The 27495-nt window shown below is 46.2% G+C and overlaps 2 protein-coding genes across 5 annotated transcripts; both read right to left on the bottom strand.

Annotated features, from left to right (window-relative positions):
• Positions 1-453: 453 nt before the first annotated feature.
• Positions 454-13208, bottom strand: chodl (chondrolectin). 3 transcript variants are annotated; one of them, XM_046371272.1, is made up of 10 exons: positions 13154-13208; positions 8866-8940; positions 8598-8765; positions 5899-6074; positions 5626-5819; positions 5388-5545; positions 5079-5129; positions 2386-2469; positions 2141-2237; positions 454-1373 (listed from the first exon to the last, which is right to left on the bottom strand). In XM_046371272.1, exons 4-10 carry the CDS (start codon positions 5965-5967, stop codon positions 1292-1294), a joined length of 735 nt encoding a protein of 244 aa, XP_046227228.1. In that variant the 5' UTR covers positions 5968-6074; positions 8598-8765; positions 8866-8940; positions 13154-13208; the 3' UTR covers positions 454-1291. The 3 variants fall into 3 exon arrangements, with proteins under 3 accessions (XP_046227228.1, XP_046227227.1, XP_046227229.1); XM_046371271.1 differs by having other exon boundaries at positions 13114-13177; XM_046371273.1 differs by lacking the exon at positions 13154-13208 and having other exon boundaries at positions 8600-8765; positions 8866-9864.
• Positions 13209-15340: 2132 nt separating this feature from the next.
• galnt11 (UDP-N-acetyl-alpha-D-galactosamine:polypeptide N-acetylgalactosaminyltransferase 11 (GalNAc-T11)) lies at positions 15341-27125 on the bottom strand. Of its 2 annotated transcripts, XM_046371659.1 has the most exons (12): positions 24517-27125; positions 21026-21151; positions 20773-20896; positions 20529-20695; positions 17687-17812; positions 17321-17570; positions 17130-17247; positions 16802-16954; positions 16487-16711; positions 16299-16403; positions 16078-16215; positions 15341-15929 (listed from the first exon to the last, which is right to left on the bottom strand). In XM_046371659.1, exons 1-12 carry the CDS (start codon positions 24521-24523, stop codon positions 15798-15800), a joined length of 1671 nt encoding a protein of 556 aa, XP_046227615.1. In that variant the 5' UTR covers positions 24524-27125; the 3' UTR covers positions 15341-15797. The 2 variants fall into 2 exon arrangements, with proteins under 2 accessions (XP_046227615.1, XP_046227614.1); XM_046371658.1 differs by lacking the exon at positions 24517-27125 and having other exon boundaries at positions 21026-21282.
• Between the last annotated feature and the right edge of the window lie 370 nt (positions 27126-27495).

Genomic DNA, 27495 nt, shown 5'->3' on the forward strand with positions numbered 1-27495 from the left:
CCTTCACTGGAAGTCAGGGGCCGAGAACAAACCCTGAGGAACAGGTCCACACCACACCTGAAGTCAGTGTAAAAGGTTTGTCCCAATACTTTTAGCTGTATAGTGTACATGTTTTCTTTGAAGTATTAAAAATTTTAACTCGCACATTACATGGTCGGAAGCTGCTGACAGGCTGATTGAGTTTCTTTACAAACTGACAGATGAGGCGTTTCAGGTTTAATTCACTCCAATAAATTTGATCTTGTTGATTCCGCTGAATTCGTGTGTGTGTGATGTTTGTATGTGAACTATGAAGTGTGTTAATCAAATGAACGACAGGCTCCCAGCGGCGGCTCAGCAGGTCTGAAATCAGGTGCATTCGAGTGTAAACGGGTCATCAGAACAGACTGTAACCTCACCTGGACCCCACCTGAGGCAGGTGAAGTTATGTTGCATCATCACACAGGAGACCAATCGTGTTCCACATTCAGACGCTTTAATGACACGTTCGCGGACTGATTACAGACGAGGAGAGAAGAGTTTCCTCCGACAGTCTGCTTTCTGTTGAAATCTTAGATTCTCTTGAAAAATAAAACAGCTTCAGTGTTTCTCACATTAACAGATCTGTCCTCCCCGCTTTGTTCACTGCACACATTCGTCACGTGACACACAGGTACAGTCAGCACAGGTGAACAAACAGGTGAAGACTGACCAACCAGAGCTGAAGTACAAGCAGGTGGGAGAAGAACGTGGGACATAAGAAGGATGAAGGAGATGTGGAAGAACACAACGGAAAGAAAGTGCACAGTAAGGAAACAAGATACTGAAAGGATGCAGGGAAGGTAAGGAGGAGGTGTAGAGAGGAACAAGGGACATAAGGTGGCAGGGACTGCAGGTAGAGGGAAGGAAGGACAGAAGAAGAGGACAGTACAAACAAGACAGGAAGAAAAGAACATCAGATTTAATTATTTACAGAAAAGCAACAGAAAGGAGGATGTAAGCACAGAAAGATGGAGTGAAGGAAGGCCAGAAAGAACAGGAAGGACGTATCTCCAAAGTAAAGTGAGACAGGAAATAAATGCAGGTGACAACACATTCACATACCTGTGTAGTAATGTGTAGTACATCTCTGTGGAGGTGCAGTATAAATACCCAGAAATGCAGTAAAAGTACAGTGAAAGTATACAAGCTTCACCAAAAGAAGAGAAAATAAAAGCCTCATCGTCCTCTGAGAACTCAAAGCTCCACCTGTCCATCATCACGCCATGATGAAGATGATTGATTGAGCGATTGAAGTGATGTCACTGTGATGTCAGACCTCCATGGAGTCCAATTTGGGCGTCCTGGAGATCCACAGGTTGGACTGGTCAGCGGCGGTCTTGGTGTGGGGAGAGCTGCAGGAAGGAAGGAAGAGAGAGAGAGAGAGAGTAATCAGTGTTGCCAGGGTTACCACAGGACCCAACATGTGACTGCAGCTTGCTGTGATTGGTCCAGACTTCAGTTATGACAGCCAGCTAACAAATGTCTCATACAGCAGCTCATTCATTTTATACAAGTGACCTGCCCACCACCAATCGTCTTCATCCTCATCCTCATCCTCATCCTCATCTTCATCAAACAACCACTCTGCAGCTTCAGTGCAACATTAACCCGAATACAAAGAGGAAGTTCAGGGGAAAAAAAGCGCCAGATTCAGCAATCTGTCTACTGGGAGACACACCTGAACCAACGCCAGGTATTGACACACACACACACACACACACACACAGTGAAGCCGGGCACAGAGCCAGAAGCTGCTGTAAATCAGCTCTTGTTAACAAGACATCTGAGTGTTTGACCTGTCATAATCACTGAGTAAGCACTGCACACACACACACACACACACACACACACACACACACACACACACACACACACACACACCCTGCATCCTCAGCAGTACCAGTCGTCTTGGTTTAGCAGTTTTAGCAGGAGAACGAGAGGCTGCTGGGTTTTGAAGTTCCTGTGGGTCTGAGAACAGGTTGAGTCTGGCTCACTCGTTTCTTCAGTGAGTTCACAGGATGTTGGTGTCCCTGATGTTGGTCCAACCTGGTCTCTAAACGTGGGACTCTTGCTAAGTGAATGAAAGAAGGGAGGTTGGAGTCCTGCGTTCAGGTCTTACCTTCTGCTGAGCCTCTGGAAACAACACGTCCCAGAAGCCACCAGGATGAGCAGCAGCAGGGGGATTGTGGGAATGATGACGTACAGCAGTAACATGCCTGAGCAGGGACAGACGAGAGCCGTGAGACGTCAAAATGGACATGAAACCCTGTGAGAGAATCCGTGAGGCATCACTGGACTCAACAGCCCAGGATGTTAGTGTGTGAATACAGGAAGTACAGGAAGAGGAATCAGCTGTGTCTGCACCTGAAGCTCCAGCCATGGTGACCTGAGGGGGAACATCGTCGCCACCTGCAGACTGTTTGACCACACCTCCACCTGCCGTCGCCTCTGAGGACACACACAAACACACACATTTTGACCTCAGGGCGGCGCTGCATGCCTCTTAGACCCCATCCCTACCAAACTTCTCAAAGAAGCTTTACCCTTACTTAGCACCTGTCTATTAGACATGATCAATCTGTCCCTGATAACAGGCCATGTACCCCAGTCCTTTAAAGTAGCTGTAGTCAAACCTCTCCTTAAAAAACACACACTTGATCCAGAGGTTTTAAGCAACTATAGACCAATATCTAACCTTCCATTTCTTTCCAAGATCCTTGAAAGAACAGTCGCCAATCAGTTATATGACTTTCTTCAAAATAATAACTTATTTGAAACTTTTCAATCTGGCTTTAGAGCTCATCATAGCACAGAAACAGCATTGGTCAAAGTCACAAATGACCTCCTCCTGGCATCAGACAAGGGATTTATCTCTGTCCTTGTACTGTTAGACCTTAGTGCTGCATTTGACACCATTGACCACTCTATATTACTGCACAGATTGGAACACCTAATTGGCATCAAAGGAACTGCATTAAGCTGGTTTCAGTCTTATTTATCAGAGCGATTTCAATTTGTTCATGTTAATGATACATCGTCCACACTGTCAAAAGTTAGTCATGGAGTTCCCCAAGGTTCTGTCCTTGGGCCAATATTATTCAGCCTGTATATGCTCCCCATTGGTGATTGGTGATTATTAGGAAACACTCCATACATTTTCATTGTTATGCGGATGACACGCAATTGTACTTATCAATGAAACCAGATGAAACAAATCAGCTAGTCAAGCTTCAGGCATGTCTTAAAGACATAAAAACCTGGATGACCAGCAACTTCCTACTTCTCAATTCAGACAAAACCGAAGTTATTGTTCTGGGCCCCGAACACCTTAGAAATAAATTATGCAGTGATATTGCATCGATAGATGGCTTAGCCGTGGCCTCAAGCTCCACTGTAAGGAATTTTGGAGTTATCTTTGACCAGGACATGTCCTTTAACTCGCACATTGCAAATATTTCAAAGACTGCATTCTTTCACCTCCGAAATATCGCAAAGATTAGGCACATCCTGAGTCAGAAAGATGCAGAAAAATTAGTCCATGCATTCCTCTAGACTGGATTACTGTAACTCCCTTCTATCAGGCTGCCCCAGTAAATCCATAAAGACTCTCCAGCTAATCCAGAACGCTGCAGCACGACTACTGACAAGAACCAGCATGAGAGATCATATTTCTCCTGTACTGGCTTCTCTACATTGGCTACCTGTAAAATTCAGGATAGATTTTAAAATTCTCCTCCTCACTTATAAAGCCCTGAACGGTCAGGCACCATCCTATCTTAAAGAGTTAATAGTACCCTATTATCCCACCAGAACTTTGCGTTCCCAAAATGCAGGGCTACTTGTGGTTCCTAGAGTCCTCAAAAGTAGACTGGGAACCAGAGCATTTAGTTATCAAGCTCCTCTACTATGGAACCATCTTCCAGTTTCGGTCCGGGAGGCGGACACCCTCTCTACATTTAAGAGTAGACTAAAAACTTTCCTCTTTGATAAAGCTTATAGTTAGGGCTGGCCTAGGCCGGCCCCTAGTTATGCTGCTATAGGCTTAGACTGCCGGGGTCCTCCCATGACGCACTGAGCTCTTTCTTCCTCTCCCTCTCCTTCTGCACACATTCATGTCCCATTAATGCATATTACTAACTCAACTTCTTCCCTGGAGTCCCTGTGCTTTCTTGTCCCACAGATTCCTATCGATCATGACTGGACCTCCTGCTGCGGTCCTGCTGTCTTCCTGCTCAAAACCTACTGCAATTACTACTGTTTAGTCATAATCTGATTTAAATCTGTTAAGACTCAGTACAGCTACTACCATTATTGTCACTACCATTGTTATCAAAATCACCATAATACCTTCTGTATACTTCATTGTCATTGTCATTATCTACATTTCGATACTTCTGGTATTATTACTGCTGCTATGCATCTCTGCTTGTGTGCTCCTTCTCTCACACCCCACCCCCTCTGTCTCTCTCCCTTGCTCTCTCTGTCGCTCTCCTGCTCTCTCTCTCTCTCTCTCTCTCTCTGTCAACCCAACCGGTCAAGGCAGATGGCCGCCCATCTTGAGCCGGGGTCTGCTCCGAGGTTTCTGCCTTCTAAAAGGCAGTTTTTCCTCGCCACTGTCGCCAAGTGCTTGCTCAAGGGGGAATGTTGGGCTCTCTCTATTTTACAATTTAATTAAAGAGTTTGGTCTGGACCTGCTCTAATTGGAAAGTGTCATGAGATAACTTTTGTTGTGAATTGGCGCTATATAAATAAACTGAATTGAAAATTGAATTGAAAAGGATTCATCCTCCGGAGAACGTGAACGTCTGAACATAACCGTGGATCTGCTGTCTTGGTTTCTGTTCTGCTTCATCAGCGGTGAAGTTCATCCTCAGCTCAAAGTCTGACACAAAACACCAACAGCTTCATCTGAATCAGCCTTCACCTGTTAGCTCCACCCTCGTACATCACACCACACTGAATAAAAGACTCTTGCAGAGCCTCACAGCAGGAAGTGACCTTCATGTACTCCTTCGGTTAAAAACATTTTACTGTGTCGGTCATAAAGAGCAGCTCACCTGTGCCCTGCCCCTCAGGTGTGTCCCCCTGTTCCTTCACAAGATGGCTCTCTAAAGAAAGGAAGCAAAGGGGAGACGAACAACATGAATGGCAAAAAAAAGAACAGCGTTTCTTACAAACATTTAAACAAATATAGAAATTTATCAAAATGGCTACAACATTATGAAATAATTAAAGAAATATATGGCAAGAGATAAAGACAAAAATGAACAAAAAGAATAAGAGAAATATAAAAAACACTAAAGGAAAGAAAGATCTGATGGTGCCTGATTTTTTAGCAGAGAGTGAAGCTGATTGGCTGATGTTACCTGGTTCATATTTGCAGATGAAGTTGTGTTTCATGTTGCAGCGATCATCATTCCATTGGTAGAGATAAGCCCCACCCAGACCAGGAAGTGCAGTTGGTTGATGATACATCACAACGCAGGCTTCGCCTCCACATGATGGCTCATCGAAATACCAGTTCCTACATCATCATCAGCATCATCATCATCAGCATCATCATCGTCTTGTCCTGTTTGGGTCTGGCAGTGACATCACACTTACCTGAAGGAGGTCACACTGCCGTCAGTCCAGTGGTAGAGCTGTGGACAGGAAGTGAAGCTGTTGCTCAGCTCAGGATGAGTCTGATCGACTCCTTCCACCCGAGTCAGACCGATCCAGAAATCACCGTCCGCTATGCCTCCTCCTCCGCCTCCCCCTCCTCCTCCTGCACCGCCCACCGCTCCTGAACGCAGCTCCTGGATACAGAGAGGAGGTAGAGAAAGATGAGGAAAGAGGAAGAGGAGGAAGATGAAGAAGACCTCGGGTCTGTCTCACCTGCAGCAGATTTTCAATGTCGCTCTGCTCAGCTGGACTCTCGATGCTGAGCAGCGACCCTCCGTCCATCTCACAGGCCTGACGTGCCTCCCTGAAGGCAACACGACTCGACACGTCATGGAAATATGCAATTTTATAGCAGGGTTGGTCCGGCCCACCCAAACACACCGTCTGACCTGAAACAGAAACAGAGTCCCGCCCACAGCGGGTTCATCGTCATCTCCTTAGCTTTGACCGAGAGGCTGTGTGCGGGAGGCTTGATGCTGGATCCCGGACCAGGAAGTCCCCCTCTCACATCTTTGCAGTGACATCACAGGCAAGACTGTCAAGTCTCAAGTCCTAAACCGTGACTTCTGGGTCCTAAGTCAATCAGAATCGCTCTTCACCAAACATGATGGGGATGATAATTTTGGACTTGGTTCAGGCAATGAAAGAAATAACTGATCGTTTGCACATTTTTAAACAGGACACTTCTGAATCACTCAAGTCACGTTACCGCTCGTGTTAAGGTCGATTTGTCAGTCGAGTGTGACTGACAGCCCACAGCTCCACGCAGCAGACTTCCCTCTTGACTGTCTGAGTGTGTGTGTGTGTGTGTGTGTGCGTGTGTGTGTGTTCAAAGGTCCCCAGTGAATCGCTGCAGTGATTAATCCCCAGTCTGGTTAAAACAGCCTCAGAGCTACTTTAAGTGATTAGCTGGATTCTCTTCTGCACCATCATCACTTTGCCGTTAAAGCCACTAAAGAGCTCCATATATATCTGTCTACCATCAGCCCGTCTCTCTCTCTCTCCCTCAAACTCAGATTTGCTTTATTGGTGCGCAGTGCTGCCAGCAGCAGCTGTAGCTCAGAGACACTCACCAAATGGCTTGTGTGTGACCACATACAGGAGGACGCAGGTTTCTGTCCATCAGGACAGGTCACATGATCAAACATTCAGGCAGGTTTCACTACATTACAGATTGCATCCCAGTCGGTCAAGGCAGATGGCCGCCCACCTCGGGCCGGGGGTCCGCTCTGAGGTTTCTGCCTTTTAACGGGCAGTTTTTCCTCGCCACTGTTGCCATGTTGGGTCTCTCTGTAGTCTAAATTAAAAGGTTTGGTCGAGACCTGCTCTAATTGGAGGGTGTCATGTAACCGTTGTTGTGATTTGGGGCTGTACGAGTGAATGGAACCGAAATACATCATCACCGTCGTCCTCATCACCATCTGTTAGCACCACAGCAGGCTTACTAAAACCAACCAGCTGCAATCAGCTCTGATTACATTTGAAAGAAAATGATTATAAGGACATTGTAGAGGAGCACCTGATTACACTTCTGGTGCGTCTCTGATGTAATGCGCCACTTCTAGAATCATGAGGCTTTCTGATGATAACAGATGGACGATCTGACATGGCTTTTCGCCTTTTTAGCAGCACGGGAACGTCCACATTATGCAACTCGTTCACGTAGTTTGTACTCAGTGACTCCTGAGTGATCTGACCCAACCAAAACACTTTGAGGGTAACAACCTGCCACAACACCTCACAAAGCACCAAGCCACGCCCACAGTGTTGCCAGGTTTGCTTCGTCGTGTCAGAAAAGAACAATAAAGTTCGATAAACACAAAACGAGCAAAGCTGACGCTTCAGTTCCAGCTGTCACAAAACCTCTTCAAGTTATTTTGTTTCTGTTTGCAGTACTTCACATTTTACAAGTACTTGTAGTACTGTGTGGTAGTTAAAGAGCATAAATGTCCTCACTTTTCAGGTTTAAACTCAACATGGTGAAAATATAAACGTAAATATTAAGATCAGCTGAATATCACATGAAAATCACTTTGACTGCATTCTGACAGATTATACTGTGGGGGCTTTTGATTTATTCAGTGCTTCAAATGGTCTCACAGTACAGGAAGTCCTTAATTCATACATGAAAGCTCCTTCATGTGGGTTTATCCCAAATTTCACTTTAATTAACTGATTATGACATACACATAAAAATATCTGCACCGTCTTTAAAGGGTAAAAAACCTTTTACTTTTACTACATAACATCAAAGCCCAAATGTTCACCTTTAAGGTATAAATAAAGCAAAAAAAAATTAGCATTTAGTGAAAATATTAAATTCCAATAATTAGTCTTGAAGCAGACATGAACACCACTTCAACCTGCTGTAATGAAGTCAAACACGTTCAGGATTTGTTTGAACTATCACGCCGGAACTCACCGCTGACAACTCGCGCTCCGCCCACGCGGATGACCACCGTCGCCATGACGACCCCGAGGACCCGCAGCATCGCGCAGTGAGACGAGGTCATTTAAACAACAAGTCTTGAGAGGTTATTAGAGCGAAATTAAATAAACCTTCAGTGTGAAGATTTGACGTCGAGCTGTTCAAACCGGAAAGCGTTTTAATGACAGAATTTCAAACAAAAACGCTTCCTGCTCCGTTTTCTCTCAACTTCTGCTGGACTTTGATTCCATGTTTGTTCGCTTCCTCTCCTGTCCCTCCTCAGCCCGAAGTGAAGCGTGAGGTGGAGAGGATGCTTCTGTGAGCTCCTCCTCCTCCTCCCCTCTCTGATCAATTCAGAGCCCCAGATGTAACCTCCTATTTCATTAAGCCCAGGGGGGCACACACACACACACACACACACACACACACACACACACACACACACACACACACACACACACACACACAGGAGTTTAATTCACTTACAGACAGGAAGCTGATTGGTCCCCAGCAGAGCAGCTGATCAATAGATGAAACACTCTGTTGTATCTGCTGCAGTTATGACAAACACTTCAGATCTTTTCTCCTCTTCATCGATCCATCTGAAGGTGTGAGCGGCAGCTGCTCTCACACACAGCGACGAAGTATTCAGCTACGGGAGCAAAAGTAAAAGTACTACAGTGAAAACTGTTACTGCAAGACAAATTCCTCTGTGTACTAACACAGCAGAACATCATCATACCGTGTCATACCTGACACACGATGTGACACTGTGGAGACGATCCTCGTCTTCATCAGTCAGTTCCTGAAGACGATCCTGGTCTTCACTACAGAGAGATTCCAGTGAACTCATTTCCTCCACCAATTACTGTCCATAACACACAGACTGTGAGGGCGCACATACAGGCTAACGGTTCCCCTCTGCCTCCAGTCTTTGTGCTAAGCTAGGCTAACAGTTCCCCTCTGCCTCCAGTCTTTGTGCTAAGCTAGGCTAACGGTTTCCCTCTGCCTCCAGTCTTTGTGCTAAGCTAAGCTAACGGTTTCCCTCTGCCTCCAGTCTTCTCAGACTCACAGAGAACCTGGACACTCAGAGAAAACAAACAGGTTTTCTGTTGTTCCCAGCCAAACAAACCAGCAGCTGACATTATCATCAGTCTGGTCATATTTGGGGTTGAAGTTAAGAGTTTTTGTCTTTGCTGCAGGGGTCAATTTAGTATTAGTCCCACGTTGGGCGTGAGAATTTTATACATTTAACTATGAATATGATATCTTTGCGCTTGCTGCTTACTGCACTTCTGGTTAACTGCAATTCCGTGCCTTGGTGTGTAATGACAATAAAGTTGAATCGAATCTAACCTAATTAGCGGTACTAGAAGTAACAGTGGTGGTAATAATGCTGGAACTACGTTTTTACTGAGGAAGGAGTACATTTATATACATTCATGAGACAAAGACGTGAGACAGAGAATGTAAACGACAGGATGAATCGAGTCGCTCTCAGTCTTTCATCGGTTCGTTGTGAGTCAGATGTTGGAAATCGTTTGTGACTGGGAGGAAAATGTGTGCAGCGACGTGACACAATCACTTTATTATTCCTCTGATGGTCAGAAATCAATGCAAGCCTGAGCTGCTTTCAATGCAGCTCACTACTCCGGATCGACCGCTTTGACGCACGTGGACGGACGGTCCCTGAACGCGGCATGAAAACATTAAACTCGGCACCTGCTGCCATTCGCCAGAAACCCTGAACCTTTTAGCTTTTCACCCTCGTCTTTACAGTCAGAGTGCGCAGACAGAACCGACATCGAGTCCACACACAGAGAGGACAGGGAGGACAGGGAGGACAGGCTGGACGCGAGCTGCAGAAATAAAAGCAGATGAATTCAGTGTGTGTTATCAGCTCACCTTACTGGCACACTTAGACTCTGAAACTCAACCCGTTTGTGTGTGTGTGTGTGTGTGTGTGTGTGTGAAGTCCATAACAGAATTATGTGTAACAATCAGACATCAGGTTGGAGGGATGATGGAGGGAAAGTGAAGTCAGTGAAACTAAAGTGTGTGTGTGTGTGTGTGTGTGTGTGTGTGTGTGTGTGCTGACCAGAGCTTGAACTCAAAACTTTAAAACGTCTGTCAGGAAGTTCACATGACAGTCAAACACAAACAACTTCACTGTTTATGTAAACACGTGTTTTACATAATGAGGTCTCAGAAGCACACACACACACACACGCACACACACACACACACACACACAGAGTTAGGTATCTGCCTCCATTCTTGCTTGTATTGATCGCTGCATTGATTGACTTCAGGCGGCTGATCGTCTCCATCCAGAAACACACTCCACTTATCGCTGATTACCTCACACACACGCACGCGCACACACACACAAAGAGCAGGTGACCTCAGTGGAGACAGGAAGCAGAGGAAGAAGCAGGAAGTGTAGGAGGGAGGAGGAGGATGGAGTGGACTCTTCACCTCCATCTCTGAGAGAGCGAGAGAGAGAGGGGGGGGGCAGAGAGAGAGAGAGAGAGAGAGAGAGAGAGAGAGAGAGAGAGAGAGAGAGGGGGGGGGGGGGACAGAGAGAGAGAGACAGAGAGAGACAGAGACAGAGAGAGAAAGAGAGAGAGGGGGGTGTGGCGTGACAGAAGGAGCACACAAGCAGAGATGCATAGCAGCAGTAATAATACTAGAAACACTGGAACTGTAGATAATGAAGTATACAGGAGGTACTACGGTGATTATGATAGCAGTATTAGTAACAATAATAATGGCAGTAGCTGTACAGAGTGGTAACAGAATTACAATAGATTATGACTTAACAGTAGTAATCACAGTAAGTTTCGAGCAGGACCACAGCAGGAGGTCCAACCACGATCCATGGTCTATCATTGTCCTTAATGAGCTCGCAGCACTGTCCACAAAATGGTCAATTTGAGAGGGATTGTTGTAATGTTCACTAATATCAGGACATGATACTGAAGTAAATGACAATAGAACTTCCTTAAATTTAGCCACAGCACCATCAGACAGGAGTTTTTTCTTGGTGGTAGTCAAGTACTATAAACTCTAAAGTTATTAAGCAATGGTCAGATAAAAGAGGATTTTGTTCAAAGGCTGTTAAATGTTCTACTTCAATGCCATATGTCAGAACAAGGTCAAGAGTGTGACTGAAGCAGTGAGTGGGTTTATGTACACACTGACAGAAGCCAATTGAATCTAACAGAGAGATAAATGCTGCACAAAGGCTATCATTACCATCGTCCACGTGGATGTTGAAATCGTCCATAATAATTACTTTATTAGTTTTAAGGACAAGACTCGATAGGAACTCTATCGAAATTCCAGTAGAAATTCAGAGTACGGGCCAGGAGCGCGGTACACTACAGCAATAAGAACTGTTCACTGTTTTCCAGGTAGGGTGTGAGAGACTAAGAATGAGGCTTTCAAATGAATGGTAGTTGACTTTGGGCTTTGGATTGAATGATAGGCTGTGGTCCAAAATGGCTGCAACTCCACCTCCTCAGCTGGTAGTATTAATATGGTATTAATGACTGGAGGGGGTGGATTCATTTAAGCTGACATGTTCTTCTGGCCGAAGCCAGGTTTCAGTTAGACAGAATAAATCTATAATCTAATATTAATTCATTTACTAGTACAGCTTTAGATGTCAGAGATCTAACGTTTAACAGTTTCCATTTAATTCTCCTATTTGTTGTAGCTGTGGAGGTGATGGTGTTTATCTTTATAAGATTATTGTGTATGACTGCTCTTTTTGTATTTGATTTAATTCATTTAGGTGGTCTGGGGACAGACAGTTTTCTGGGATTTTGGGTGGGCAACTGTGCTAATGGATTTCATTGCCATGTACCTGTGTGTAATGACAATAAAGCTGAACCTAATCTAATCCAATGGGAGTGCAGAGAGGCGCGTAGGACTGCAGCTCTGCCTCCTGGTCTCAACTCTGGGTTGTCAGGGAGTCAGATTTCCCGATATGAGAGCTGCTCCATCCAAAGCGGGATGAATGTCGTCTCTCCTAACGAGACCAGGTCTTCCCCCAAAAGGTCTGCCAATTATATACAAAGCCCACATCGTTTGCTGGACACCACCTCGACAGCCAGCGATTGATTGATAACATTGATAACATGTCATCACTGGTCAGATCGGGTAGGGGTCCAGAGAAAACTACGGAGTCCAACATAGTTTTGGTAAATGTACACACTGATTCCACATTAATTTTAGTGACCTCCGACTGGCGCAGGCGGGTGTCATTACCGCCGACATGTATTACTATTTTACCGTGTTTACGCTTATCCTGAGCCAGCAGTTTTAGATAAGATTCAACGTCGCCCGCTCAGGGCCCAGGAACGCATTTGACTGTGGTCGCTGGTGTCGCTAACTTCACGTTTCTGACTACAGAGCTGCCAATCACCAGAGATGGTTTCTCTGAGTGGGGGGAACTTGTTGGAAACATGAAGAGGTTGGGGGTGAACCGTGGGCTTGTGCTTAGGACTATGCTTCCTCCGTACAGTCACCCAGCCTCCCTGGTTTCCCGGCTGCTCGGAAGCTATCGGTCTGCACCGGCTAATGCGGGCAGGCTAACTACAGTAGCTAAAGACTTTGTTTCCATGGTGCGGAGCCGCGTTTCTAATCCACTAAGCCTCGCCTCCAGCGCTACAAGTAAACTACATTTATTACATTTACCACTTTCACTAAAGGAGGCAGAGGAACAGCTGAACATGTGACACACCAAGCAGGAGAGAGCAGGAGAGGCTGAGGCGAACAGAGCAGCCATCGCTAATGAACAGGCTAAGCTAGCTTAGCGGAGTTTAACGAACGCTAAATGATTACAAGATTAGCGTGAAAATCGCTAAAGCGAGTGAATAAATGTTTGACTTGAACAGGCGTTTAAAGTAACAATGTGAAATTACTAGCTGTTGTGGACAGTAGAACAACTTAAGTGAGGTTAAATTAAAGAGCAGTACGGAGCTGGTACTAACCCGTAACGCACGGCAACAGGAAGTGACGTAGGATGCTTACCGCAACAGGTGAACAGCCGCACAGTGGACAGTCTTCATCGTTCAGTTTATCACAGCAGAATGGCCCCGGGCCCCGGGCCCCGAGGCCGCAGGGGGGCCCTCAGCCTTAACATTCTGTCAACATTTCAGAAGCTTCGCTCGAGTGTGGATTACAGCATCTCAGACTGAATGTGACACTTCCTGTTGGGGACGTGTTGTTAAGAGCACTCAAAAGCCATAAAGAAATGTAGTGGAATAAAAAGTATATTACAATATTTGCAGTATTCATAAAGTAGCAGAAAAGAATCAAGTACAGCACTGGAGTAAATGTATTTTCTGAATCATCCGTCCACAGCTGGACAGCTGACATCCTGTCTCCTCTTGTCTCAACTTGAACCTGACTGGATGAACATTTCAGTGTCCTCCAGGACCTTGGAAACCCCTGGAATGACATCAAGGACACTTGGAACTGTCCTTGAGCCTCCTCAAGGACCACACTCATTCAGACACACACACACACACTAATCTGCCAATCACACTGTTTTGCCAAAGAGCTGCAGATCGATAAAGTGTCCCTAAATGTGGATTTATGATGCAGATTGAATCCTGCCGTCCAATCAGCGGGCAGCTGCTCGGACTGCATGATGCCACATTACCTCTGCCTGTGTGTGTGTGTGTGTTAATGCAGACTGATTGTCACGGCGAGTCCTACAGCAGAGCCTTCAGACACAGCCAGTAACACACACGGCGGTCACGACCTGTGGAACATTTTGCATGACCACAAACTTCAGAAACATGTTTGAGAACCCTGGAACCTCTTGAAGGATCCACAAGTCCTCCTCAGGAGTCCCGGTTCCTCCAGCAAAACACCTTGAAGTCTCCTGGAACCTCTTGAAGGGTTCTCAGATCCTCTTCAACGAGTCCTGGAACTTGTTCAGGTTTGCGGGATCTAATGTTGTGGTTGAGGTGATCTCGAACTTTAGCGTCTTGCTTGGCAGCCGTCACGCCTTCTCCACCACCCCCACTTCTGTTCACAAATGAACTGAACTGGTCTCTGAACTCCAGCAGGGTCGGTAAGGTTAATGTGTGTGTAACAAGAGTCTAATTGATGGCTTCCAGCAATTCAGCCCCCCTAATAATTAGCTTTCTCTTCTCGTCAATACTCGACGGCAGCTCACCCCCCACACCCACACAGTATTGATCTATGTGGTCAGTTTTTAATTAGTTGTCGTTTTGCTCAACAGGAAACATTTCACAGCGTTCATTCTGCTTTTATAAACGTGCTCAAGGCCCTTGGAATCTTTTGAAAGATGCTTAGAACCCTCATGACAACGGTCTTTCACCACACCCTGGATTCTTCTCAAGGACTCAAAAACTCTTCAAGACTCTAAATTAAGACCTGGAACCTACTCAAGAGCTCAAAAGCTGCTTCAGCCTACTCAAGGACTCCTGGAAAGTTTTTACAACCTTTGAATGAAGTGTTTTCTACAGTGTTGACACCTGGCGTCCATCGGGTGGAATTACATCAGTGACTTCTGGACTTCTGGGAAAGATTATTTCGAGTGAAATAATGTTTTTACTTTCTTTCCTTCGCAGTGAACAGACCAACAACATGTTACAAGCTCAACATGAAGGTCACCCAGACAGGTACGCCTGCTCTCTTTACCCACCTGTCATGTGGTCTGCAATGAGTCTGGTCAGTTGGAGTAAACACCCCCACCACCATGACTACAACTCACAGCTGATATGAGATAACACTGGACCAGAACACTGAAACCTCCAGGACATGTGGACCAGCGGGGGTGGGGGTTGGGGCTCACGTGTTGTCCTTATGTATGATACAGAATGACTCTGCACACACAAAAACACTACAACCAGCAGGTGGCAGCAGAGTCCATGTCAGCAATACATCAACCACCAGTGAAAAACATTCTGAGCTTGTGCAGTGAGCTTATCCTGTTTGAACAAACAGTAAGCCCTAAACTTGGACTGAGACATAACAGCTGAACAAAGACAGGACCTCAGAGTCCACATCGTCCTGCTGGTTCCTGTCCCTCTGTTCCATACTGTTCAACACATTTTTATTTCTCTTCACTCTCTGTGTATATTTATGTTTGTTTTCCTTGCAGTTTCAGTCATTTACCCTGAATTGTACAGGCTGGGGGGTCAAATGTGTTCATACAGCAAATAGTTAGCAAAAATGAGACTGTTTACCCTTCATGACTCAAAGGTTTATTGATGATGAAATGACAAAAAAAGCTTCAGGCTCACGAGGAAAACGAAGACATCAGCTGACGTCATGCAGGTGTGGCACATCTGCACGTCGACGAGTCGTTCAAAAGAAGCACAAAGAGAGAACGCGACGAGTTCCTTTGTCACGTCAACTCCAGGAAGTTTTTGAGGTCATCATGACCTGAAAATCAACAGACCGTCTCCTTCCAGCCTCGTCGGGGTCTCCCAGTCCTTCCTGGAAGAAAATCTTTAAAAACACGAAGACTAAATGAAACCTGCTGGTTGATAAAAGTTCGTCCTGAGAAAAACTAAAACAGTAAAAACACAAAAAAGCCTCTTCAGTGAAACATGATTGTCTTTAAAACTGGACTGAAGACGTCCGCCTGTCGGTCAGTCCATCTGTCTGTCTTCATAGAGGTGTGACATCACTCTCCTCAGCTCTCCAGCTGCCATTGCTGCGCCTGCGAGGCATCACAGATCGCCATGGAGACGTAACCCTTGGGCCCGATTGGCTGAGCAACAGAGAGACACTGACCCACCGAGACCTGATAGAGACGGTTAGATTTCTACAGGACAGACAGACAGACAGAAAGATGTGATCTCTGTAGTGTCCAGTTTATTAGGAACAGTTAAAATGTGTGAGCTGCTGTTGAACTGCGTTGTGTTCCACTGTGTGTGTGTGTGTGTGTGTGTGTGTGTGTGTTGGCATCTCACCCCCAGGCTCCACTGCTGCGACCCCCCCGAGCCGTGACATTTCATCAGTCTGGGTGGGTCGAAGGTCCTCACTTCTGACACGTCCAGACACAGCAAACCTGCCAGGACCAGCTGACCCTCTTCATCATAGGTCCAGTCCTATACACACACACACACACACACAGAGGGTGACACTGTGCTGCATCTGCTGACCAAACACAACTTCCAGTTGTTTGGCTCACCTGTTCAGGGTCTCGGTGGTCACATGGTCGCAGGATTACAGCTCCGCCCTTCTGACTGGCTCTGCCCTGGGCCACCAGGCACCGCCCAGTTGCTAGGTTACGAAGCTGGAAGACGGCAGACGTGTTTGTGTTATTTTGTTGTGTGACTGAGAGAGAAGAGGCTGAGTGTTGCTGATGTGTTCAGGTACCCATCCTCTCTGCAGAACTTTGGGTCGTCTCAGGCCCTTGTTGATGAACAACGGCTGCTGCTGCTGCTGCTTGCTGCCGCCGGCGACGGTCTGCATCTCAGGGTAGACGGTGTCCAGATACCAGCGGAACGAGTGACAATGCAGCTGCTTCCTCAACGCCACGCGCTCGCTGATATCACCATAACTGCGGTCACGCAGCTCTGGACGCAGAGACAGATACTGCTCCTGATTGGCCCGCAGACACACAGGAAGTGAGGTCAGAGGGCACCTCAGGATCACTGCTCTGTGTGTGTGTGTGTGTGTGTGTGTGTGTACCTTGTACTCATCCATCCATACGTGCGCTAGCCGCAGGGAGTTGTGGGCCATGGTGTCCTGCCCCCCTGGGGAGCCGTAGGGTCTCCTCTTCCTGAAGATGTGACCGACTCTGGAGCACGGGATGATGAGCAGCTGACCACCGCACATCCAGATCTGAGCGAGAAACATGGACACACAGTTTGAGCCTGAGGCGGAGTCTCTCTGATGGACACCTTGTCTCTACTCCGTTTAATTATCACTGATGTAACAGGTGAACCGGTGAGCTTCAGACGTGAAGCTCTTTGTGCATTTATCCTAATCAAATCACAACAGTAAACAGCTTTCTCACCCTGAAGGAGATCTCCAGGTTTTCCCCGCCCCAGATGTCCATGCCAGGATCATACTGGCCAAGCTCATTGAAATACTTCCTGTTCATGGCGAAGAGACCGCCTGCCATGGTGGGAGACCTGAGAGGGGAGGAGCATTAAAGGTGACATCTGCTTGAGGTGCTGCTGGTCATCTGATCGGTCAGCCACTTACCTGATTGGTCCAGTGGTTCCCTCCGGGCTGCTGAGCTCGGAGGGGGGCACAGGGTCCCACTTGAAGTGCAGCCCCCAGTTGAAGCCTCCCCTGACGATGGGTGAGGGTGAGTAGGACAGGGTGTCGGCTGAGATGATGTCGATGACGGGACAGACGACCGTGTGGCGGTCCTTCAGGATGGGAGCCAGCAGAGGCTGCAGCCACACCTGGTTCACCTCGCAGTGACTGTCCAAGAAGACCAGCACGTCACCTGGCCACACAGATAGGCGAGTCAGAGAGCAACACGCAGTGTGGAGCTCGGGGTCTTGTAGGGGTTAAGGAGGTAGGACATAAGGATGTAGAACCCCACACTCCTCTAGGACGTACCAGTAGCATGTGAGGCTCCTATCATGCGTCCTCTGATGAGTCCTTCCCTCCTCTGGTTCCTCACCAGTTTCACTTTGCCCTCCAGCTCCTGCCTGACGTACCGATCCAAGTCGTCCTTCAGCTCCTCTGAATCAACACACAAAAAACACGTCAAGGAGTCTCCAGAGAGGGAAGAACAATAGATCTGCTGTATACTAATGCAAAGGACTGTTACAGCTCTTCCCCCCTCCCCCCACTAGGCAGGTCAGATCACAACCTGATCCACCTCTCCCCCTGCTATGTGCCTCTCGTAAAGCGTCTGCCCACAACTTCAAGGTCTGTGAGGAGATGGACAGACGAGGCCAATGAGACACTCCAGGGCTGTTTTGAGGTGACAGACTGGCAGGCACTCTGTGAGCCCCACGGCCAGGACATTGATGGGCTCACTGAGTGCATCACTGCCTACATAAACTTCTGTGTGGACACCATTGTCCCAACCAAAACTGTAAAGTGTTACCCCAACAACAAGCCGTGGGTAACCAAGGACATCAAAGCCATCCTCAATGACAAGAAGAGGGCTTTCAGAGCAGGCAATAGGGAGGAGGTGAGAGCTATCCAGCGCACCCTGAGAATAAAGATCAGGGAGGCAAAGGAGAGGTACCGGAGGAAGCTGGAGTGGAAACTCCAGCAGAACAACACGAGAGAGGTGTGGAGTGGCATGAGGACCATCACAGGTTACGGGCCAAACAGCGGAGGAGTTGATGGCAGTGTGGAACGGGCGAATGAGCTGAATCAGTTTTTTAACAGATTCGACACAGGGACCCCAATTCACACTTCAGACGACTCCTCAGCAGTACGGCTGCAGCAACCAGCCACTCCAGCCTCTCTCCCTCCACCCACATTCCATCTGGATGGCCTCGCTCACACCTCGTCCCCAGAAGCCTGGGTGGACCACTCTCACCTGGGTACCACAAGCACTCCTCCCCCACCCATCACCCCAACGATGACCTTCACAGCTGACCAGGTGAGAAGACAGCTGCAGAGACTCCGTGCAGGCAAAGCTGCAGGCCCAGATGGTGTGAGCCCCAGGGTCCTGAAAGCCTGTGCCCCCCAGCTAAGCGGAGTACTTCATCATGTCTTCAACCTGAGTCTGAGTCTTCAGAGGGTCCCCGTGGTGTGGAAGACGTCATGCCTCGTTCCTGTCCCGAAGACGCCGCGTCCCAGCGACCCCAAGGACTACAGGCCTGTGGCTCTGACGTCACACATCATGAAGACCCTGGAAAGACTCGTCCTGGAGCAGCTCCGGCCCATGGTCCAACCACTTCAGGATCCCCTTCAGTTCGCCTACCAGCCCCGCCTTGGAGTGGACGATGCCATCATCTACCTGCTGAACAGAGTCTACACTCACCTGGACAAGCCGGCAAGCACTGTGAGAATCACGTTCTTCGATTTCTCGAGTGCGTTTGACACCATCAGGCCGGCCCTGCTGGCTGAGAAGCTGACAGCGATGCAGGTGGATGCCCCACTGGTGTCCTGGATCGCAGACTATCTGACGGGCAGACCGCAGTACGTACGCCTGAAGTGCTGCCTGTCAGATGAAGTGATCAGCAACACCGGGGCTCCACAGGGGACTGTCCTCTCTCCCTTCCTCTTCACAATCTACACCACAGACTTTACGCACTGCACAGAGTCCTGCCATCTTCAGAAATTTTCTGATGACTCTGCAGTGGTTGGGTGTATTACTGGGGGGGATGAGAGAGAGTACAGGACGGTAGTGGACAACTTTGTCACATGGAGCGGGAAAAACCACCTACAGCTCAATGTGACAAAGACCAAGGAACTGGTGGTGGACCTGAGGAGGACTAAGGCTCCAGTGACCCCTATCAACATTCAAGGGGACACTGTGGAGGTGGTGGAGGAGTACAAATACCTGGGGGTGTACTTAGACCACAAGCTGGACTGGTGCAAGAACGTGGACATGGTCTACAGAAAGGGCCAGAGTCGCCTCTACTTTCTGAGGCGGCTGAGGTCCTTCAACATCTGCAGGACGATGCTGAGGATGTTCTACGAGTCGGTGGTGTCCAGTGCCATCACATATGCCGTTGCCTGCTGGGGCAGCTGCCTGAGGGTGAGGGACACTAACAGACTCAATAGAATCATCAAGAAGGCCAGCCATGTTGTGGGAGAGGAACTGGACTCTCTGACAGTGGTGTCTGAGAGGAGGATGTTGTCCAAAATAAGAACTATACTGGACTTTCCCTCCCACCCTCTCCACAATGTGCTGATCGGCTACAGGAGCTCGTTCAGCAACAGACTCAGACTGCCACGATGCACCACAGAGCGACACAGGAAATCATTCCTGCCTGTCGCCATCAAACTGTTAAACTCAGCACTGTGACGGACACACTCATTGTATATACAATGTACATATTGGCTTTTTACACATGTACATACCTGTATTTTAAATTTTACATTTTCTTAAAAATTTGAATACAGTTTTTTGTAAATACCTGTACTTTGAGATTTTAGTTTTGTTTATCTTATCTTTATTAAGTTTATCCTTTTTTTTAATACTCTGCACTTTTCTCCTTTCTTGGTCGGGAATACTGCATGTGCAATGTCTGTAAAAACAAGAATTTCCCTCCAGGGATAAATAAAGGAATTCTGATTCTGATTCTGATTCTGATTCTGATAATCAACAACACCCGTTAGGACACAGTCGGTGTGGACCAAACAACCAGGCCGAGACCGCTTTAAAAGGTGGACCTCGGTCCTGTTCCCAGAGGACTTTGGTGAGGTTTGTTTGTGGTGTAACAGCAAATGAAACGTGGTAAACCATATGTTTGTGTTTCTTGGTTCTTACCAAGCTCGCTGTGGTCGTCCACCAGGATGATCTCGTGCAGCAGGTAGGCCGGCGTGCGGTCCAACACGCTGTGGACGGTCCGGAGCAGGGCGGAGAAGGCCTCATTGAAAAAACAGATCACTACGCTGGCAGAAGGCAGAGCCAGAGGATACACCTTATCCCGACACCTGCAGAGAGCAGTTTGCCATCAGTACAGAAGTGTCTCACATGCTGCTTTGTTTAAAACACTACAGGAAGATCTTACTGGGAGTCTCTGGTGTCGGGCAGCTCTCGGTGATATCCCAGTCTGGTAGAGATCAGGACATTGAAGGCATGTCGATGGTAACCGGTGTCCCTCACCTCCTGATCTGCCTTGTTAAAAATCATCCCTGCAAGCAGAGACGGTGTCAGTCAGACCAAGACTTAGAGAGACCAGGGCCCAGAGTGTCAGTCAGTCCAGGACTTACAGAGACCAGGACTCACAGAGACCAGGAGTGTTTTGCATCGCAGCCACTCACCCATCTCTGGCGACAGCTCCACCCCCTTACTGGCTGGCAGAGGCCGGCGAACTGCCCTCTGGTCCACATGGCCCCTGGTGATTGGCTGGCTGTGGTGCTGCAGTGGAGTCCTGCCACGGCCAGGCTCTGCCCCCATAGAGAAATAGAGGAAGAGGAGGATGGACCAGGTGGCCGAGGTGACGAGGCAGCCATAACAGAAGTACCTCAGAGTCACACTGGCCATGGTGGCCGAGCGAGCATCGCCTTACATTACACAGCTGCAGGGAGAGAGGGGAGTTCAGTGTTTGTCCTGCTGCAGCTCATTGTGTCTCTACAGTCTGTTTAGTCCCAGCCGGCGTCCTGCCCACCGTCACTCTACATATGTGTTCTGGACACGTGGACATGACTGTTCCCTCCTCGAGACAGAGGACAGAAACAACAAGCTTCTACAAAGATAATCTGAGCAAAGAGGTATCACTCCACCCAAACAACGAGGACTCGATTTTCAACCCAAGACTTCGTTTGCACAGTCTGGCAGCCAGCAGGACCACAGCAACCGACTGCAGCCCATGTCAACACGCGAGTCTGCTGACTTCAGATGATGAATTACCTAAATAACTGATGAATAAAAGTTTCTTCCCCTACTGTCGGGCTTGTCTCCATACTTGTTTTGCTAGATCTCAGTGCTGCTTTCGACACTGTAGATCACAGCATTTTATTACACAGATTAGAACATGAGACTAGGATCACAGGGACTGCGCTACGCTGGTTCAAATCATATTTAACAGATAGATTTCACTTTGCTCAAGTTAATAATGTTTCCTCTTCATATATAAGGGTCAGCCTCGGTGTTCCACAAGGTTCAGTGCTTGGGCCGATCCTGTTCACCTTATACATGCTCCCTCTAGGAAATATTATTCAGAAACATGGCATAAACTTTCATTGTTATGCTGATGACACTCAGCTGTACTTATCCTTAAAGCCTGAAGAAACAGAGCCGTTAGCCAGACTCCAGGCATGTCTTAAGGACATAAAGGACTGGATGACCTCCAATTTTTTATTATTAAACTCAGACAAAACTGAGATCATTGTTCTAGGCCCCAAACACCTTAGAAATAGAATAGCTGATAATATTCTCTCTCTGGACAGCATTACTTTGGCCTCCAGTACGACTGCGAGGAACCTCGGCGTTATCTTTGATCAGGACGTGTCATTTATTCATCACATTAAACAGACCTCTAAGACCGCCTTCTTTCACCTCCGTAATATCGCTAAGATTAGGAGTGTCCTCTCTCAGAGTGATGCTGAAAAACTTCCATGCTTTTGTTACTTCTAGGCTGGACTGTTGCAACTCACTATTGTCAGGATGTCCAAATTACTCTGTTAATAACCTGCAGCTGATCCAAAATGCAGCAGCTAGAGTTTTAACAGGAATCAGTAAAAGGGATCATATCTCCCCCATCTTAGCTTCTCTTCACTGGCTTCCGATAAAATTCAGAATAGACTTTAAAATTCTCCCACTTACATATAAGGCCCTAAATGGACTAGCCCCATCATACCTGCAGGATCTAATAGTCCCATATATTCCCAATAGATCACTCAGATCACAGAGTGCAGGTTTACTTACAGTTCCCAGAATTCATAAAAGTAGAACGGGAGGACGAGCCTTTAGCTATCAGGCACCCCTGCTGTGGAACCAGTTGCCAATCTGGGTTCGACAGGCAGACACTGAGGTTTCTTCCATTTTTTCCTGTTAAAGGTTTTTCTGGGAGTTTTTCCTTAGTCGATGTGAGAGTCGAAGGGCAGAGGATGTTGCTGATGTTATGTTAAGCCCTTTGAGACAAACTGCTTGTAAAAATGGGCTGTACAAATAAAGTTGACTTGACTTGACTTGACTTGACTTGACTACTCCCACCTGCAGTAGATGTAAATACTGTACATTAGCTATTTTTGTTTTTTTATAAGGTTTCTATTTTTATCATATTTAATTTTACTCATCTTATTTACCTATTTTTGGTAGCAGGGACAAAGAGAATTTCACTGCACATTGTATGGTGTATGATTGTGTGTGTGACAAATTAACCTATCCTGTATCTTGTAACTTCAAACTGACCTGTGACAATCAAAACTTATAAGCACAGATGACAGCAGCATGTGAGCGTCACAGCTGGACTGCACTGTGTATCTCTACTTTATTTTGTACTACATTACACTGTTTATTGTTGTATATAAACTTTTTTATATTGCCTTGTATATATATTTTTATTTTGCTATTTTTAACATTTTGTTTAGCTTGTTGTGTGTATTGCTGCTGCTGCACTGCAATTTCCCAGCCTGGAATCAATAAAGTATATCTATCTAACTATCTTATTCCTTCATATGACACTGCAGTGTAATAACCTCACTGTTGACCTTTGACCCCATGCCACACGCTGTCTTTGAGTAAATCTCTGCGGGGTTGTCGATCAGTGAGGAAGCTGCTGTGCTAATAATACATAACTTTATTTCATTTAGAAACAAAAATAAACTTTCAGCAGCTAAACGTGAACACGTCTGCAGCATTTTGTTTCTGGTTTTCTGAGCCAAATAACTGAATTGAAGTCTGAATCTGCTGTACTGATGTGTGTGATCAGTCAGTCAGGCAATAATATCCAAATGCAACCCAGCTGTCAGCTGATGTCACCTGAGCAGGTGAGTTTACCAGACGTCAGGTGTCCTGTTGTAAGCGGGATCAGCATTCTGATATGAACAAGTCACTCATTTACATTACAGACTTTGCTGTTTGTTCTGGATGAAAAAACCAGCTGACTTCATCAGGTCCAAGTGTGACTCATTAGATATCAGAACTTTATTAGAAGAGCAGTCTGAAAACATAACTGTTCGTATTTAACTTCGATTAAAAATTTTGCCATTTTACGTTTCGCACTGAACTGGAACCATGAACAGCAACACTACAAGCATGAGCCAAAGCTACAAATCTTTCTTACCGGGTGGCGAATCACAGCCTGTCCGCAATTTAACCTCATATTTCCAGTTTTTAAAGGGAGATTCAGATTCCCGTTTTCCAATAAGAGCAAACTGAGCAAAGCTGAGCAACTTGCTTAGAGGATTTGAAAACACAGTTTGTATCCGAGCACATTTTACAGCTAAACTAAAATATTTTCTAACGGGGACAAACAGAAAAGTGACAATCGGACTGACAGCTCAGTTAAAACATAAAAAGCTGCCTGGAAACACGTCAACAGTTCAACTGAGCCAACGTAAACTTAATACTGCGTCGTTTCGCCTCTGCCTGAACTCAATACTAAAAACAAATGAACGATGTTAAAAACTCATCCAGCCATGCTAGCTAAGCCGTGTCCGATGATGGAACCCGCTAGCTTAGCGAATCTTAGCCGAACCCAAAGGTGGATTGTGCTAAAGCATCAGTTCTATGAGATTTTAACAACACACAGAAATAAAGTTCTTCTATTATGACCGACAATTCAGCCTCTTAACTGAACTCTACTCACGGTTCATTAGCTTGGAGCGGTTTGCTCGGCGGCACTCTGGCCGGCTGGCTAAGCCTGCCGTCAGGTTTACAGGTCAGTTAGCCGCCGTGGTTAAAATCGACAGGATTTATAACGGAGTTCTGACTGGCTGAAGAGGCAGATAAACGGGTAGTTTATCCTTCACAATGTCATCATCTTCACACAGAAGCCCTCTGTGTGCCTGCAGTAAGTTTTCTCACAGAAACACCTTCAAGTCAGGCAGCACAAACCATACCACTTCCGCTCACAACCTTCACAATAAAACAAACCAGACACCTGTTAAAAGGAAGTTACCTTTCAATATAAAACCACAGACAGAGAGGCTCGATGAGTTCTGGGGTCGTTTTCTTTGAACGCCAAAAGTCTAAAAGTTTCTCCAAACTCAGTCAAGCTTAGGCTTGTTTTTGTACAGACACAAAGTGCTGCCAAGAACTAAAACAATCCACTCAAACCAACGACTTCTCATTCTAGAAAATGATAAATTCATCATCAAAAAACAAGCAGCCTTCAGTCAACCTGCACAGGTAGTGTTCCTTATCTTTTGGCATCTGTGACCTTTTCTCCTGACTCCAGATTTCTGACCATTTTCACCCACAGAACCACAGATGTTAATGACAAAATGTAAAAAGATGACCCAGACCATGATCCAGATGATCCAGATGATCTGCTTCTTCTTTGGGCAAGACTGAAGTTCTGCCTCCATCTAGTGGCTGAAACAAGAACCACAGGTTGAATCTGACCTGCTGACCAGTTGGTCTGTTTGTTCTGGCCTCCTCCAGAACAAACACATCTTCAGGTTGTAGTTTCTTCCGATTGTTTTTGGGTTCAGCTTTCTCACATGCGAAGGAAATGTTGAGGTGTCTTCATACTCAAATGTGAATGAGGAAACAGAAGCCAAATTGTTTCAAACCAAGGAAAAGACTAACTGTGACAAGAAACCCATTTTATTATGTTAAAAAACAAGAGCTTCAGCTTCCTGGCTATTGCACTGTGTGTTCAGACAGAATGCAGACTGAATTTTAGAGGCAGCACAGTTGAATACAAAGTCAATGGAAAGATGTTTATGTCCACTTCAGATGAAAAGATTTCAATTTTTCATCATCTTCTGATTCCAGTGGCATATTAGATACAAGAGTGATGAAGAACATACACTATATGGACAAAAGTATCGGGACACACCTCTCATCTTAATGCTTCAGCATACCAAGACATTTTTGACAACGCTACACTCATGGAAACCTTGTTTTCTTCAATTTCTTGTTCATTTTAATGCCTGGTACCACTAAAGGTACATTTGTTTGGACAAATATAATGATAACAACAAAAATAGCTCATAAGAGTTTAATTTAAGAGCTATTATGTAGCCATTTTCCATGGTTTTCTTGATAATAACCAAAATCACTTGAGTTCTTACATCAATAGCTATGGCATTGTACTGTCAGTGCTTTTAGGCAGTCCATGTTTTCTTTTCTGTCTGTCAGTCACATGAGACACACAGGAGTTAGTACTTGATTGCATAAGCATTGTTTTCGATGACTGCAGCCATGCGTCTTGGCCTGCTCTCCACCAGCTTCTGACATTGTTCTGCTGTCACAGCAGCCCTTTCCTGTTGCGAAAATTCAAACAAATCTTCTTTGTTTTTGGGCTTGTGGTTCTCCATTTTGAGTTTGATGATGTTCCACAGGTTTTCAATTGGAATTAGATCTGGTGATTGAGCAGGCCAAGGCATGGTTCGAATGTTCCAGTTCTCCATCCAGGCTTTAACTGACCTTGCCGTGTGTCAAAGGGCATTGTCTTGTTGGAAAATGCAGTCATTCGAGACAGGAAAAAGTTTTTCAGCTGATGGAAGAAGACTGTTTTCAAGAGCAGCCCTGTACTTGACCTGGTTCATTCGTCCTTCACACAATTGCATTTGCCCTGTTCCACCCATACTGAAACAAGCCCAGATCATCACCGATCCACCCCCATGTTTTACTGTAGGGGCAAGACAGCCTGGTTTGTAGGCTTCTCCAGGCTTCCTCCTAACCAGTAAGTTGAGTGGAGTGGGCATCAACTCAAAATTGGATTCATCACTGAAGAGAAACTTAGCCCAATCATCAACATGTCTTGAACATCTTCAGTTTTTTGGTTACCTGTCTCTCACTCATACCAATTTCCAGCAGTGCCAAGATGGCTGCCTTTGTGGCTTCACATAATTCTGACAACTTCTGAGTTGTGCTATGGCTTGAATGTAAGCAGGAAACCACTCTAGACCTTTGCATGTGCAGTGCTGCTTATGACATGAAATGGCCTTTTATATACCCTGGGAATACAATTAAGCTTAAGCATGTCGAATAGGACAGAAAGTATTATGGAATCAGCTGCACTTTTTGTCGTGTTCATTGCATTCTTCAGGTAATGTACCTTTAGTGGTATCAGACATTAAAATGAACAAGAAATTGAAGAAAACGAGGGTGGTCTAATAATTTATCTATGACTGCATGCTTCCAACTTTGTGGCAACAGTTTGTTGAAGGCCCTTTTCTATTCCAGCATGACTGTGCCCCAGTGCACAAAGCAAAGCTCCATAAAGACATGGTTGGATGAGTTTGGTGTGGAAGAACTTGACTGGCCCACACAGAGCCCTGACCTCAACCCCATCCAACACCTTTGGGATGAACTGGAACGGAGATTGTGAGCCAGGCCTTTTGGTCCAACATCAGTGTGTGACCTCACAAATGCTCTACTGCATGAATGGGCACAAATTCCCACAGAAACACTCCAACATGTTGTGGAAAGCCTTCACAGAAGAGTGGAAGCTGTTAGAGCTGCAAAGCTGTCTGTGTGTTTACAATGAGACGTCATTAAAGTCCCAGTTGGTGTGATGGGCAGCTGGCCCAATACTTTTGTCTATACAGTATATGAAGCAAATCACTAAAGGAGTAGTGCTGATCTGGAAATGAGTAACACAATTGTTCTCGTT

Source organism: Scatophagus argus, chromosome 18, assembly GCF_020382885.2.
Source record: "Scatophagus argus isolate fScaArg1 chromosome 18, fScaArg1.pri, whole genome shotgun sequence".
In the NCBI taxonomy this organism is placed as follows: Eukaryota; Metazoa; Chordata; class Actinopteri; family Scatophagidae; genus Scatophagus; species Scatophagus argus.